The sequence below is a fragment of the Myotis nattereri genome (assembly GCF_964212035.1).
Source record: "Myotis nattereri genome assembly, chromosome: 13".
NCBI classification, from domain to species: domain Eukaryota; kingdom Metazoa; phylum Chordata; class Mammalia; order Chiroptera; family Vespertilionidae; genus Myotis; species Myotis nattereri.
This window is the reverse complement of record NC_138088.1, coordinates 39,880,210-39,894,880: the sequence shown is the minus strand read 5'-3', so window position 1 is coordinate 39,894,880 and position 14,671 is coordinate 39,880,210. Positions and strand designations below refer to the sequence as shown.

Genomic DNA, 14,671 nt, shown 5'->3' with positions numbered 1-14,671 from the left:
ACATTCTCATATCGTGATATATCGCAGACCCTGCCCAGCGGATCTTTGATGCAGCAAATGGAGCAACTTGTCTTGTGGTTCAGGTCTCATTTGCCTGTGAGGGTGGATTCCATTTCTCTGATTTTTGTATCTTCTGGGTTTTATTTTGTCTCAGCTTATCTGTCCAAGTTAAAGCTGAAATCAGGATATCTAAGTGGCTGTTAAGAGTCTTTCTCCAAGGACATGAAAATTCTGTAGTTTCAATCTGTAGAAGTCTAAATAAGAGTAATGAATTCCCTGGAGAAGTGGGAGGGAGTCAGAATCAGGCAGCTCTGCCTTAGTATATGCGCCACTCCCCCCCCCCCAACCCCCCCCCCCCCCCATGAGAAACAATATGACCCATTTTTATCTCTGTCGTATGAATATTTTCAAAAACACAACTTTAACAATGATCAACCTGTGGCCAATTTGAAACAATGGGACGCTTGTGAGAAGCTTTGTTGGGCCTTCTGGGAGTGACATATTCCCAGAAAAGACAAGCTCTGATTCAGCGGGGACTGGCCAGATCGCTCCCCTGGAAGCCCACACTCCTGGGATTGACACACGAGGTGGGTTCTGCAAGTGTCCGCACGCTGGCTTCATGGAGAAAAGCCCGTTCAGCAGGAAGGCCCAGGCCCCTGCCTTGGTGCTTCCAGGTGCTCAGTGACCTTCCCACAGACATCCCCGGATGGACAGGAGGGAGCCGAGGGACGTTGCTCTAGCCAGCTTCGTCCTTTAATCCATGCTGAGCCTCCGGGCTGCCACAGAGGCCAGGCCTGGCTTCAGTTCAGAGAATTAGCTTGACAACCTGATGAATATTTAGGGTCTGGGTCTTCAGCTTGGTCTGATTCTAGTGTCATCTGGCCTAGCAGAAGCTAGAACCTGGATCCCAGGGCAGGGTAAGGGTCTGGAACTTCTCCAAACAGAGAAAGCGAGGCTGTGCGTTGGTTCACTTTAACTTCATTTCTTCTAAAGGGACGTTTCCTATTACTCATGATAAATCATCTGTAAAATCTTGTTAACCGGCAAGTTTGCACTGGGATTTGCCATTGATCTGGTCCCTTTGATAAGTCTCAAGTGATTCGTGGTATTGCTACTGTTCAGTTTGTGAACAGATCTTTCCATGGCTCCAGCAGCTGTCTTCCAAGTTTCCTTTGTAGACTGAACTTCTGAAAAATAATCCCAAATGCCTAAAAGGTTTCTTTAAAAAAAAAAAAAAAGAAAGAAAGAAACGAAAAACTGTTTAGAGTGTTATCTATAAATATATTGTATTTTTTATTTTGTGTAATTTTCCATTTCATGAAGTGTTGTCAGTTTCAAAGAGAAAGTGGAGGGGAGCAAACATATGGCCTAGAAATAATTGTTTTATTAAAGAATGTGGATGGATGGCTGTGTCCTGGGTGCATATTACCAGTTCAGACAGGGCTGGCCCTCATGGTGATGGTTTTCCCCAATACCACAAGAATTTGGGGAGCATAGAAAAAGGGGGTCCTTCTCTATAGCCTTCTGCTCTCTGGTGAGTACCCAGCGCCCAGCCCCAGAACAGAGCTCTCTATGGGACCCAGACAGTCATGAGCAAAGCTAAAGGTGGCCTCAAAGTTGTCCTCTTTCCTGGAAATCGGACAACACAGTGATTGTGGAGATGGTCGCTCCCCAAGGGTGTAGATGTGGTGGACATCTTCCGTTTGTCCCTCAGCAACTCACTCTCTCTACTCGTCTCTACATGGTTTTGTGCCTGAGGGCCACACCTGGCATCTAAAACTGAAGCTCCTGGCTCCTACAAGGTGGCCTTCTCTCTCTGGCTTCTGGCAGCCACTCCTTCCACTCGCTTCTCCGGGTCTAGGGGTGCTAATGGCACTCGGCTGGCCTCACCTGGGGTACTGCATGATCTGTCCCCTACAGGGACCTTTATAGGTAGTCCTTTTAATACGCCCCCCTCAAATACTTCAAATTGAGTATGTCACTAATTTCCTGTGGGGACCCTGACTGACACGGGGTCATTTATAACTCAAGGATAGAGACTATCTGATCGAGGACAGTCTTTTTAGGTTGACCAGATGAAGAGATTTTTAGGTCTTCTTGGGTCATATCGGGGAAGGATAATAGAGGACCATATCTTTTAAAACACTCAGAATTAATGCCAGACTATTTAACACATGCCACTGTTTTGTGCTATATGTAGTTTCAAGGTTTTATGATTTTACTGCTTTCTGTAGTCACCAGTACCTAAAGGATGAGCCAAAATGGCGCAAGGGTAGGACTACTTGATGTATCAGTCAGTGTAAGGTAGCTTATGCTGCAATAAAACAACCCCCAAATGTCAGGAGCTTTACATAAGAAATGCTTATTTCTTGTTCATGCTACATGTTCATTTCTGGTATCTGGTAGCTCTTCCATGTCATCATCAATCAGGTCTGGGCTGGGCTGGGCTGATGGACTAGTTGAGTTGCTGCCTGGAGCATTGCTGATTCCTCTGTCAGAGGGAAAGAGAGTATGAAAGTCACACACTGGCTCTTACATGCCTATGTGGGACATCTCACTTCGCCTCACATGTCATGCGGCTGCTCTTAACTTCAGGTGAAAAGCGAGGGGAACCAGAAAGATCTGATGGACCCCATCGATGACTCTCACCTGTGACACTCATCGATAGGGAAATGACCAGAACCCTGCTATTTGTTTTAACACTGTACTTCATCACTATTTCCTTACTGACATTTTCAACAAAGATTTTTAACAATTAGAATAAGGCCATCTATCAGGTAGAATGGACCGACTTTTTAAAACGACCAGTTGTTGCCTGGCAAGCCATCAGTGTGATTGGGCTTACACAAATTTAAATGGTGGCAACGTATAAACGAGCAGAGAATCTCAGAGTTGGCAGTCCTAACCTCTCAGCCACTAAGCGCATTCTTTCTGCAATTTCTCAGGAAATAATTCTCAGGACTAATGCTTCCAGAGGAGAAGCGCCCCCTTCACCCAGGCCCCCTTCTTTGGGTGATGATGCCAAGTTCCTTTTGCAGAACCACTTCTTCTCGTCTTGGAGGGACCCCACTGGGCAGATTGTCAGCCAGGTGGCAGGTCCTCTTAGGTCACATGACTCAAGCCAGACCATAAGATCCTCTTCCTGGAATTAGAGTCTCCATCAAGAGGAAAAGGAGCTGAGGTATTTTAGAGCTTGTTTTTCGTGGGAGGATATTCCATGAGAGGACTGTCCAGGAGTTCCTGCTGCTGAAGCCTCGGGAGCAGCCTACCCTGTCTTCCCCGAACCCAGTTCCCTGGCCCTTCATTGGACTCTGCAAACCAGTGTCTGCATTAACACTCTTGTCCCCTGTAATCAGGCTCCACAGAGAGGCCAGATGATCTTTGTTAACATCAATTAGCTCAGGCTCCCGTCCCACTGGAGTCAGGCTTCCCATTGCTCTACAGCAGGGGTGGGCAAACTTTCTGACTCGAGGGCCACAATGGGTTCTTAAACTGGACCGGAGGGCCGGAACAAAAGCATGGATGGAGTGTTCGTGTGAACTAATATAAATTCAAAGTAAACATCATTACATAAAAGGGTACGGTCTTTTTTTTTTTTTAGTTTTATTCATTTCAAACGGGCCGGATCCGGCCCGCGGGCCGTAGTTTGCTCACGGCTGCTCTACAGTATAAATCTTACCTGCCCTGCCGGCTCACACCATAGGTCCCTAACTCCGTCTTTAACTCCTTCTGGGGTCACTCCCTGGTCTCTGTTGCTCCAGGTACGCTGGACACTGTCGTGTGTGTGAGGGTGCCAGACGCTTCAGCCCCAGGGTTTTGCCTTTGCTGTCCCCTCTGCCTGGGACCCTCTTCTCTTTCACATGCAACTTAAATGTCATCTCAGCGGCCTCTGGGCCACCCGGCTCGCTGTTCCCGTCCACCCCAGCTGCTCCTCCGCAGTGATCCCTGCCCTCGCTGGAATGTACATTCCCCACGAGCTGGGGCCTACGTTGTCGTTTTCACCAGTTCTGAGAGCAGTGCCCAGATAATACTCAACAGGTAGAAGGTGCAAAAAAAATTTGTTAAATAAATTAAGAAATGCACTTATTTAAATGGTCAAATTTATTGGTGTTAATTCCGCTGTTTGGTTGGCATGGCACTCTAACCCCTTCACTATTTTAAAGAAGCAAACTCCTAACAGAGAACTCAGAAGAAATAAAAAGCAGCCTGTGTCAACAGCCCCCTCCAGCTCTAGGAGCGCCCCCACTCAATGTGTGAACAGACGGGTGAGGCTAACGTCCACCAGGCAGGTGTGTGTTCGCTGGGGCAGCCACAGTCCTGCCTCACATACAGAGCAGGTCCCAGCCCCCATCTCCCAGGCATCCTCCACAGTGATGCTGGTGCTGTGCTGACTCCATCCTCGCTGGGATGCCGATGGCTAGCAGCTGGGACCGCCTCGGCTTGTGGGACCCATTGTTTCTAAAGAGTTTCCAGCTGCAGGGGCCTCTGAGCTCTCGGGCCAGCTGTGGGTTCTTTGCTGAGTGGGAAGTGTAACGGAGGAAGGGGTCTGAAAAGTAAGAAGGACAAGAAATACAGGCAAAGAGGGTGGAACGGGAGTCCGAGATAATTGATGTTGACAAAGATCACCTGGCCTCTCTGTGGAGCCTGGACATGCAGTGGCTCTGGAGCAGGAGACCACCTTCCTCGAGGGATGGGCCGAGGACTCGGCTACTCCCCTGACCATAAATGGCTTGGCCAGCGCTCTCTTGGAGCCACCTCTAGCCCTGTCACCCTTGCTCTCCCAGTTGGATGTCCCTGCAAATGCAAGACACAAGCCAAGAACTCTAGAGAGAAAGGAGCCTGCGGAGGACAGTGTTTGGAGAAGGTTCTTGGGAGGCTGTCAGAATGGTAAGTGACAGCTAGCGTCTTTCTCTCAGCCTAACCTTCATTCTCTCTGAATACAAACAATTCCCAGGCCTTTAAAACTCACCTCTCTAATTCTAATAGAATTGTTTCTGTGGTACAATGAAGTCAAGGGGCTTGGTTTGAAATTACTCTTCTATGTGCAAAATACTAATTATTTTTGTAAAGTTCTCCTCAAATATTTGCCGGATTCATCTTTTATTTAAATATTAAGGTTCTGTTTATGACACCTCACCTACGGCAAGGGTACAAAGTAGATGTTTCAGCTAAATTCACTTCCCAGGTGAAGCAATGGGTCTGATCAATGCCTTTATCCTTTATTGTTCAGTCAGCAATATAGATATTCCTACGTTGCATCAGAAACTTTCCACCTTTTTTATTGACTTGTGATACGTATTTGGTTGTGACTCAGATGAGGTTTACTAAGTTAAAAGGGAAAACAGAAGAGGCTTCTGTGATTCTCTATTAAAGAGATAATTGAAAGGAGTGGAATTTGGGCTTTGGAGTTAGGAGGATCTACAATCCAACCCAGCCCCTACCACTGACCAGCTGGTGACACTCAGGAACCTATTTTGGTCTCAGTTCTCACCCGTGGTGTAGGGATGAGAGCAGGCCCTTCAAGGGGAGGTGGTGAGCGCAGCATCTGACACTCAGCACACCCTCAATAACAGGGAGTAATTATCCACTCTCTCTACTTTCCCTCACCAACAGCAAACTTACCAGAACAAGTGCCACTCGGCCGCTGAGATCCTAAAGAGCCTTCAGAACCATCATGTAGACATCATAATGTGCTTAGACTTACAATAAGCGTGTTTTAGCAACAAGGGTATTAGACCAAATTTGAGTACTTTGAATATTGCTGATGTAGGTATGCAATTCCATCCAACAAGAACTTCCCAAGTGCTTGCCCTGTGCCTTGCTCTATGCCAGGCCATGAAGAGTATGGCACCTCGTGGACCCTCACACACCTACGTGCTTTACAGTTTGGGTGGAGCCGCCCCCAGTGTCATTTCCCGTGGACTTATCCTGTAAGGTGGCAGGGCACGTTGATCGTGTCCCCATTTTGAGGATGGAAAACCTGAGCCTGGGGGATCTGTGTGAGGAAATGCAGACCAGAGAGTCTGAATCGCTTTTCCAAGGCCACACAGCTTCTAAGTGGCTGAGTCTGGACTCGGATCCAGAGGAGGGTTGCCTCACCCCACCCAGCTGCCTCTTTAAAGAACACTGCGTCAGATTCTTCTCCACCCAACTTTACGTGATGTTTTTCTCTCCATGAGAGCACTGTAGTGTGTTTCTACAAAACATAGACGTCTTTCTGAAATTGGCCAAAACCTTCGTCATCCAAATATTGATAAACAGCACATGCAATGGCTCATTTGTTGCTGCTCCTCCCGTCTGCTGTCCACCCAAAGCAAGCTTTGTCTTGGGTCTGCTGACGTCAGTACCCAGTACTCACTGATGAGATAAGGCTCTGGGCAGCTGTGTTCCGAGCAGTGACCAGCAAGTGTCCTTGCAGCATCCGTGGGCTTGGCTGGTTAGGTCCCTTGAGGAAGAAGATTCTGACCTGTGGTGGCCCAGATGACCTTCTTGCTCTAATGTCCTAGAATAATGTCTATCTTGGTCTCGGTAAAGAGTAACCTGGAAAGACTGGCATTGATGAGCCAAACGATGGTGACAGAAGATGAAGATGAGAGGAGGAAGGGCCAGTGGAGCCCTTGGCAGGGCCTGACCCAGATAACTGGGCACCTGGGCAGATGAACAATTTGGTGCCCCATTGAGCCCATGAACTTTAAGCATTGACTCCAGCCAAGCCGGTGTGGCTCAGTGGTTGAGCATTAACCTATGAACCAGAAGGTCACAGTTCGATTCCTGGTCAGGGCACATGCCCGAGTTGTGGGCTTAATCCCCAATGGGGGCATACAGGAGGCAGCCGATCAATGATTCTCTCTCATCATTGATGTTTCTATCTCTCTCTCCCTCTCTAAAATTAATAAACATATATTTAAAAAACAAAACCATTGACTCCATATTAGGGGGAGGGGGCAGCTGGGTGCTGAGTGAGGGGAGGGGAGAGAAGGGTTAGCTTCTCCTCTGTGGTCCTGACTCGCTCAGCCCCAGCCCTGGACTCATCAAACACGGAGCCTTGTCCTTCTCAGGCTCTGACCTGGGGAGCAGGTGTTCTGGTCGGAGCCGGCCCCGGGAGGTCTTACTTCCTAACCCAAGCAGCAAGTGCCAAGTGTTTCTAAGCCTGTTAAGATGCTCACAGTCCCTCCCTAAAAACAATTCTGGGGTGAGGAGGACCATTTTCATCACTTCGCTGAATTTCTAGTAATGTTTTTACTGGCCTCCTGGGTTGGGGTCCCCCAGGCAATAGTCCTGCAGGCTGGCCCCTTGGTCTGGCCCTGGCTGAGGGCTGACTTGATGCTCAGGCTCCCCTGCTCCCCTGCCTTCTTTGTGGGCTGAGATTGGGAGAGGACACGAGCCGACTGACACTATCAGACGAGTATGTGCTCTTAGAATCGCAGGGTCAGTGACTGGTGGAGAGGTCGGGGGCCTGTCTGGCCATTCGTGAGAGCGTTAGTGTTTCCTTCTCTTTTGCAGAGTTTTTCGCTGAACTTCACGCTGCCGGCCAACACGGTAAGTCCAGCAGCCGCATGCACCAGGCGCCACCGCAGACCCTCCCCAGGCCTCCAGAGCACCAGCGCGTACACCTCACCTGCAGGCACTTGGCTCTTCAAGGCCCGATCAGGAGCTGGGGGCTGCTGACATTTTTTCAAGGCTGAACATTGTAAATACACCGTTTGAAAAGAAAAAACATCCAGGGTTGTTTTCTGGCCAGTAGTGCTGCTGTGGTGGAGCTAGGCGTTTTCCTGGCCCGGTTTTCTAGTGGGTTTCACTGTGCCAAATGTTTCCGGTTAAGTCGTGTGGTTATTCGAAGAGAATAAACTGGATCTACCTCAGGAGCGGACACCTGAGCCAGGGTTCAAGTCTCCTGTAACACGAGGGCCCGGTCCTGGAGAGCAGCCAGAAGGTAGGGCCTTGTCACTCACTGCCGGCCTCCGGGGGCCCCTGCTGGCTGCCCTGGGCATCTGCCCAGACTCCCTTGGCACCTGCCGCACCCTCCTGGTGGCACCCTGCCTTCTGAGCCTCCCTGACTTGCTGGGCTCCCTGCTTCAGCCTCTGCCTGTTGTCGGCAGACAAATGCCCCTCCCTCTCCTGAGCTGTCAAAGCCTGTTAAGATGGTCCCGGCTGGAACTCCCCCCCCCCCTCACCCCCCCCCCCCCCCGAGCTGCTTAGGCTCAGCAGGTCTGTAGCGACCCCAGGTTTTGTCTTATCCTGGCATGGCCACCCTGTGAAGTTACCCTGTGAAGGCAACTCAGAGGAGCAAGACACTGGATCTCCCCTTTTCATGAGCTATTTCAGGTGATAGTCTTACCTGAAATGCGGGAAATGCCGGGGAAAGCAGAGAGGTGAGTGGGCAAGGAGAGGTCCTTGTGAGGCTGGTCGTCACTTTCTGGAGTGCCTTCTTGGTTAACAGCCATTTCTCTGGGAACTGTCCCCTCTCCCTTTGGACCTGTGTAGGGTGGCCCACCATCCTGATCTGCCTGGGACCATCTGCTTTTAACGCCAACTGTGCTGCAACCTAGGCAACCTTCCTGGAAAACCGGACGGTCGGTCACCCACCCTCGCCGTTAAGTCTTTAGCACATGACCCCTCCCTTTGGTGCAGCTGAGTGCCAGTGCCCTGGGAAGGGGCAGAGGTGGATTCCTGGCTCATCAGAGCCTCTGCAGGGAGTTGGGAACACGGCCACAGAGGCAAGTGGTCCCTGTTGGGCCATACTGAACTGTCAAGTGCAAAACCGGAGTTGGGGTGCAGCATTGGGTCAGGGAAGGCAGTGTAACACAGCAGTTAAGAGCTTGGCTCAGGGCCAGACCATGCAGAAAAACTTATCTTCAGTGAGAAGAAGGAAGGAGATAAAGAAGAGCCCATGTGAAAGGCTACGTGTCCGGGAGAGATGGAAAGGTCCCAGGAGGAATGGCTTTGGTCCCGACAAACTTCCAGACCCCAGCTCCGGTCCCTGGAGGAGCCAGACTCCCACTGCTTTGGGGCTCCACGAAGCACCCATAAATCCTTTGGGGAGTCTAAGCCAGCCGAAGTGAATTTCTGTAACCTGAAAATAGGACATCTTACTGAAGTTATATTCAACTCTTACCACAACCCAGAGAAATAAAACACTTTAGGCAAATGCAGTATTAAGGTAAGATGGGGGAGGGGTGAGATTGTGTTCAGGTAACACTGCAACCATTTAAGTACAAATGTCAACGCCTCCTTTATCACATTGCTCCTTTGGTAGGAAGTCTTCGGGCAAGAGCCCTAGGCATGGAATTCAATCACCCAAGTTCAGGTTAGATTTTCGAGGATCTGTGGAACCTTAGACAAAATCCCATATCGTCTCTGAGATCTAGTTCATTTTTTGTGTGAAATAGAGACAAAAATTGTGAAAGCCTCAATCCCAGAGACAACAAGATATTAATGAGGTTGATGAGAATATTAAGTAAATAACAGGTCTGACTAGGGCTTTGCTGCGTTTCAAAGAATGACAAAGGCTTATTCTCCTGGTGCTCATTACACCCCTGGAGGTAGGTACTAACATCCTATTTTAAAGATAAAGAAATCTGACCCCTTAGCCTGTGAGTGGAGACATTCCCCTCCAGGTAGAGAGCCCAGGACCTGACTCTTAACCCCACACTGGACCAGGCAGCACAGTTGACAGCGGCTGGTTGCTCATGTAGATCTGGTTCCCTAGAGTTATTGATCCAGGTAAGACTATCACCTGAAATAGCTCATAAAAAGGGGAGATCCAGTGTCTCTCCTTCAGTGAAGATGTGAATCGGAAACATGCAAAGTATTGATCAAGTGTGGCATTACCCCAGAAACATGGACAGGTCACAGTTTCAGATCCCCCACAGCCACTTGCTTCACTGCATGTTTGAAAACAATAAGGTGTCCTTCACCAGCTTCCACCAGTCTTTACCTTTTCCCTCTGGCAGTGGGGACAGGAAACCCAAAGCGTGCTGGGAAGGAGGTGGGGACTAGGGACCGGAGAAAGCCCTTCTGAGTTGTAAAGGGTGTCATGGCAAATTCCTGGGGGTACATAACAGAGACTTCTCCCAAGCTTCTGAATCCTGTCTCCTTGTAGAAGAATCTCATTTCTACCTGGAAAGCAGTCAAGTAAGGTTCTGTTTGGCAATCATTGTTTCTATTGTTTTAATAGAACGTTTAGCAAAGGGGTGAATTTTAGGCACGATAGCTTCACATTTGACAGACAGACTGTTTTGTATAATATTCATTCCACAGAGAATAGTCATTTGTTTTCTTAAGATAGATGTTCTTTTTCCACACAGACTTCCTCTCCAGTTGTTACAGGAGGGAAAGAAGTGGTAAGTATGCCACTTAAATTTGGGAGCCTTGGTTTGGTCATTTTTAAAACGGGGGTAATGATGCCATAACCAGCGTGTGCATTTCTTTGGAGGGGTCGATGAATTTGATATGTGAGCTGTTACCAAGCACGGACTCCGGCTCAACTATTATTCTTATGACCAACTCAGCTCAGAAGTGAGGGAGAGAATGCAAATCACAGATGGATTTCACAATGTGTTGAGCAAAAGAAGCTAGACACAAAAGAGTAGGCAGGCTCTGGAAGAATGCTTTGTTCAACACTGTCTCATTATAGCATTGGCGAGATGCCGTAGGAACGGAACTCTTGTTTCTATTAATCAGTCCATGGTAAAACTGGTGTCATTTATTGTTTTTTCACCAGGAACCTATGGATGTTAAGCGAGGACTTATTGTACATACTGTCTATATCAGTGATGGCGAACCTTTTGAGCTCGGCGTGTCAGCATTTTGAAAAACCCTAACTTAACTCTGGTGGCATGTCACATATCGAAATTTTTTGATATTTGCAACCATAGTAAAACAAAGACTTATATTTTGATATTTATTTTATATATTTAAATGCCATTTAACAAAGAAAAATCAACCAAAAATATGAGTTCACATGTCACCTCTGACACGTGTGTCTAGGTTCGCCATCACTGGTCTATATGCATCTATATGGTGCTGAAAAACAGCCAAATCTATGGCGATAGATTTCAGGATAGTCTTACTAGGGGAGGCTTCTGGGTGCTGGCAGTGTTCTGTTTCTTCATCTGGGTGCTGGTGAAAAGTCATCAATCTATATATTTATGATTGATATACTTTTCTGAATTTATGTTATATGTGAGAATCACACGTTTACACAGATTCTGCAGATCATCTTTTTTAAAAAATATATTTTATTTATTTTTTACAGAGAGGAAGGGAGAGAGACAGAGAGCCAGAAACATCAATGAGAGAGAAACATCAATCAGCTGCCTCCTGCACACCTCCCACTGGGGATGTGCCCACAACCAAGGTACATGCCCTTGACTGGAATCGAACCTGGGACCTTTCAGTCCACAGGCCGACGCTCTATCCACTGAGTCAAACCAGTCAGGGCTGCAGATTATCTTTTAAAAATATTTTTTTATTGATTTTTAGAGAGGAAGGGTGAGGGAGATAGAAACATCCATGATGAGAGAGAATCATTGATCAATTGCCTTCTGCACATCCCCTACTAGGGATCGAGCCCAAATCCCAGGCATGTGTTCTTGACCAGAATCGAATCTGGGACCCTTTAGTCTGCAGACTGATGCTCTATCCACTGAGCCAAACCAGCTAGGGCTGAAGATTATCTTTGATAATTCCAGAAAATCTGTGAATCTGAAAATTTATGTGGCTATTTCCACTCAGATCAAAACAAAGTGGGAATTTGAACATTAATTGGTTAATGCATTTAGTGTAAACAAAATTTTAAAAATTCACATCAAAATGGTGTGGGATATAATAAAACCTTTCACTTTTTGCCAAACCGATAGATAAAAATGGTACCTAATTGTTGCTTTGAACCATATCTCAGTTGATGAAACATTTGTATTTCTGTTTCTAAGAATGCCCTGTTCATATTCTTTGTCACTTTTCTACTGGATTATCACCTTTTTCTAATTGACTTAAACTATGTAAATTAAATCCTATGAAAATGAGCCATTTGCCATGTACTGAACATTGCAAACATTTTTTACAATATTTCATTATCTGTCTGATTTTGTATAACACTTAGGGTCCCTGAAGGCTTTTTACTTATTATTAGTATTTTAAAATATGTTTTTATTGATTTGAGAGAGAGAGAAGCATTGATAAGCTGCCTCCTGCACGCCCCCTACTGGGGATTGAGCCCATAAGCCAGGCATGTGCCCTGATAGAGAATTGAACCAGCAACCTCTTGGTACATGGGATGATGCTCAACCAACTGAGCCACATCAGCCAGGACTCTTACTTTTAATTGATTGAACTTTTCCTTTATTCTTGGAGAATCTGACTCTGCTTTTCTCTCTGTGTCAGGACTGTGGGCCTTCCATTGGATTAGCCGCAGGCATCCCGTCTCTGGTGGTCACAGCCCTGCTGGTCGCTTTACTGTTTACTCTGATTCACCGAAGAAGAAGCAGCAGCAGTGAGCCCACTGAGGTGATCAGCAGCGTCCTTGGGTCCGGAGGTGTTGGCGGGAATCAGTATCTGAGTGAACTGGCTTTTGGGAAAACAGGACATGGACATTCCTGCATCTCGATTTCTCAGACTCATGAGCTGGCTTGTCATACAGCCTCCGCTCTCGTGAGGAAATCCGTGGCCACAAAGTTGGTATTTGGGGTGGCAAAAAGTGGCAGTGAAGACGGACTTTGTTGTCATGGTAACATGTCTGTAGAGTGGATGTGTTTTTTAAAGTCAAGAAATAGAAGGGCACAAACTTCATTAAAAAGGAGATACTCTCAGGAAAGATAGAGGAGAAACAGGTGCTGAGGTGTCACTGGCAGGTGTATGTCCAGAGTAGGCGGCTCTATTGTCTTTGCCCCTTTTCACATCTGAACACACTTCAGTCACAAGGGAATCTACCGGCCCTGCCCCTTCCGAATGCCAGGGTGCTCTGGGCACCACGCTCAGAATGCAAAGGCCACCTCGCCGATATCCAGCGAGGTTCCAGGTTGTCCACAACCATGTCGTGTGGACTCTGGGTTCTAGTTCCCTCCTCTGTGAACATTCCTGGTGTTCTCACCGCGGCCGGCACTCACAGGGAGGTAGAAAAACAAGGCGCCAACCCTGGCCCTGCCCCTTTTTCACTTCCGTGACCCTGGACTAGTGACTTAACCTTTTCTGTGCCTTGTTTCGTTCAACTTAAGAGGAGTCATAAAAACTAGCCTACCTATTTTCAGAGGCAGGCAAATTTGCAAGGACCAAATGAGGTCACGGATGTAAAGATGTGTTGGCAAGCTGTAACCTTCAGCCATTGAAGTATTGTGCTTGCTGGTGGTATTAATTAAGTGGTAGTTTCTCAACCTTCAGTGCATTTTAAAATCATCGAGGAGGCTACCAAAATACCAGTCGCCAAGGCCAGTTAAATCAGTATCATGGGATAATAGAGTTGTCGCACTGGTCTTTAAAAAACATAACTTTTTAAAATTTATGGATATGGTTAAACATATGCTGAAGTAGAGAGAATCATATGATGAACCTAATTATCAATTCCTGGCAAATTATATTTCATCTTTTCTCCCACCCACTTTTCCACGCTGTCAACCCTGGATTATTTTTGAAGTAACTCACAATGGAATTTCTTACTTGTGCTTTGGAAGGGGAGAGTTATTATCTATTTGCTTATTTTGTTTTCAAAGTTCTCTGGTGATTGTAATGTGCACCTAAGTTTAAGTACCACAATCAAGGTCATGGGCAAATGGTGTGACTCTTTCTTTCTTCCCTTCCCTTCCCTTCCCTTCCCTTCCCTTCCCTTCCCTTTTCTTTCCTCCCTCCCTTCCTTCCATCCTTCCTTCCTTCTTTCCTTCCTTCCTTCCTTCCTTCCTTCCTTCCTTCCTTCCTTCCTTCCCACCTTTCCAACTTAGGAAAGTGAGAGGCCATATGAAATTTCAGAAATTGATGACAATCCCAAGATAGCTGAGGTAAGAACTCTTGGTTGTAATCACTGTATATCATCATACAGTAAACAAACCTGGTGAAGCAAGGGTTTTAAAGCCTTTTGCATCACAGGAGAAGTACAGTTATGAGCACTTGTGGAAAAGAGACGACCAAATGAAACTCAAACACAGAGGAGCTTCTCCGTAATTCTATTGGCTGGGCAGAAATTCAAGGCTGAGTTAATATTAGAAAATCAATGTAATATAATGTATTTTACTGACAAATTAAAAGAGAAAAATCATGTGACCACCTCAATAGGAAAAGGAACTACAAAATTTTAACAGCCATTTGTGGTGTGGAAACTAGCAAACTAAAAATAGAATAGGAATGTTCTTAAATGGAATGGAGATATCTTTTTAAAAAATTACATCAAACATTATACCTAAGGGTAAATTGTTAATGATTTCTTTCTTTTCAAGGTCAGAAACAAACCAAGGATGCCCATGATTACCACTTCTATTCAATATTGTATGGCCCTAGTCAATGCAGTAGAATATGAAAAGGAAGTAGGACGTATAAGATTCAAAGAGAAGAAACAAAACACATTATTTTCAGATGATATGATTACCTACAGATAAATTGTTAGAATTATCAAGCAATTCTAACAAGTTTACTGGATACAAAAGTAATTTTCATTTCTAAAAATCAATAACAATATAAAAAAATA

The 14,671-nt window shown here is 46.5% G+C and overlaps 1 protein-coding gene across 1 annotated transcript in view; it reads left to right on the top strand.

Moving 5' to 3' along the window:
* Nucleotides 1-4,187: 4,187 nt before the first annotated feature.
* The window catches only part of OPALIN (oligodendrocytic myelin paranodal and inner loop protein), a 15,747-nt gene continuing 5,263 nt past the window's right edge, over nt 4,188-14,671 (top strand). The window contains exons 1-5 of the mRNA XM_081104504.1: nt 4,188-4,887; nt 7,504-7,539; nt 10,308-10,343; nt 12,385-12,507; nt 13,932-13,988. Of these exons, the coding sequence (XP_080960630.1) occupies nt 4,885-4,887; nt 7,504-7,539; nt 10,308-10,343; nt 12,385-12,507; nt 13,932-13,988 (255 nt within the window). The 5' untranslated portion in view covers nt 4,188-4,884. The remainder of the gene's footprint in view (nt 4,888-7,503; nt 7,540-10,307; nt 10,344-12,384; nt 12,508-13,931; nt 13,989-14,671) is intronic.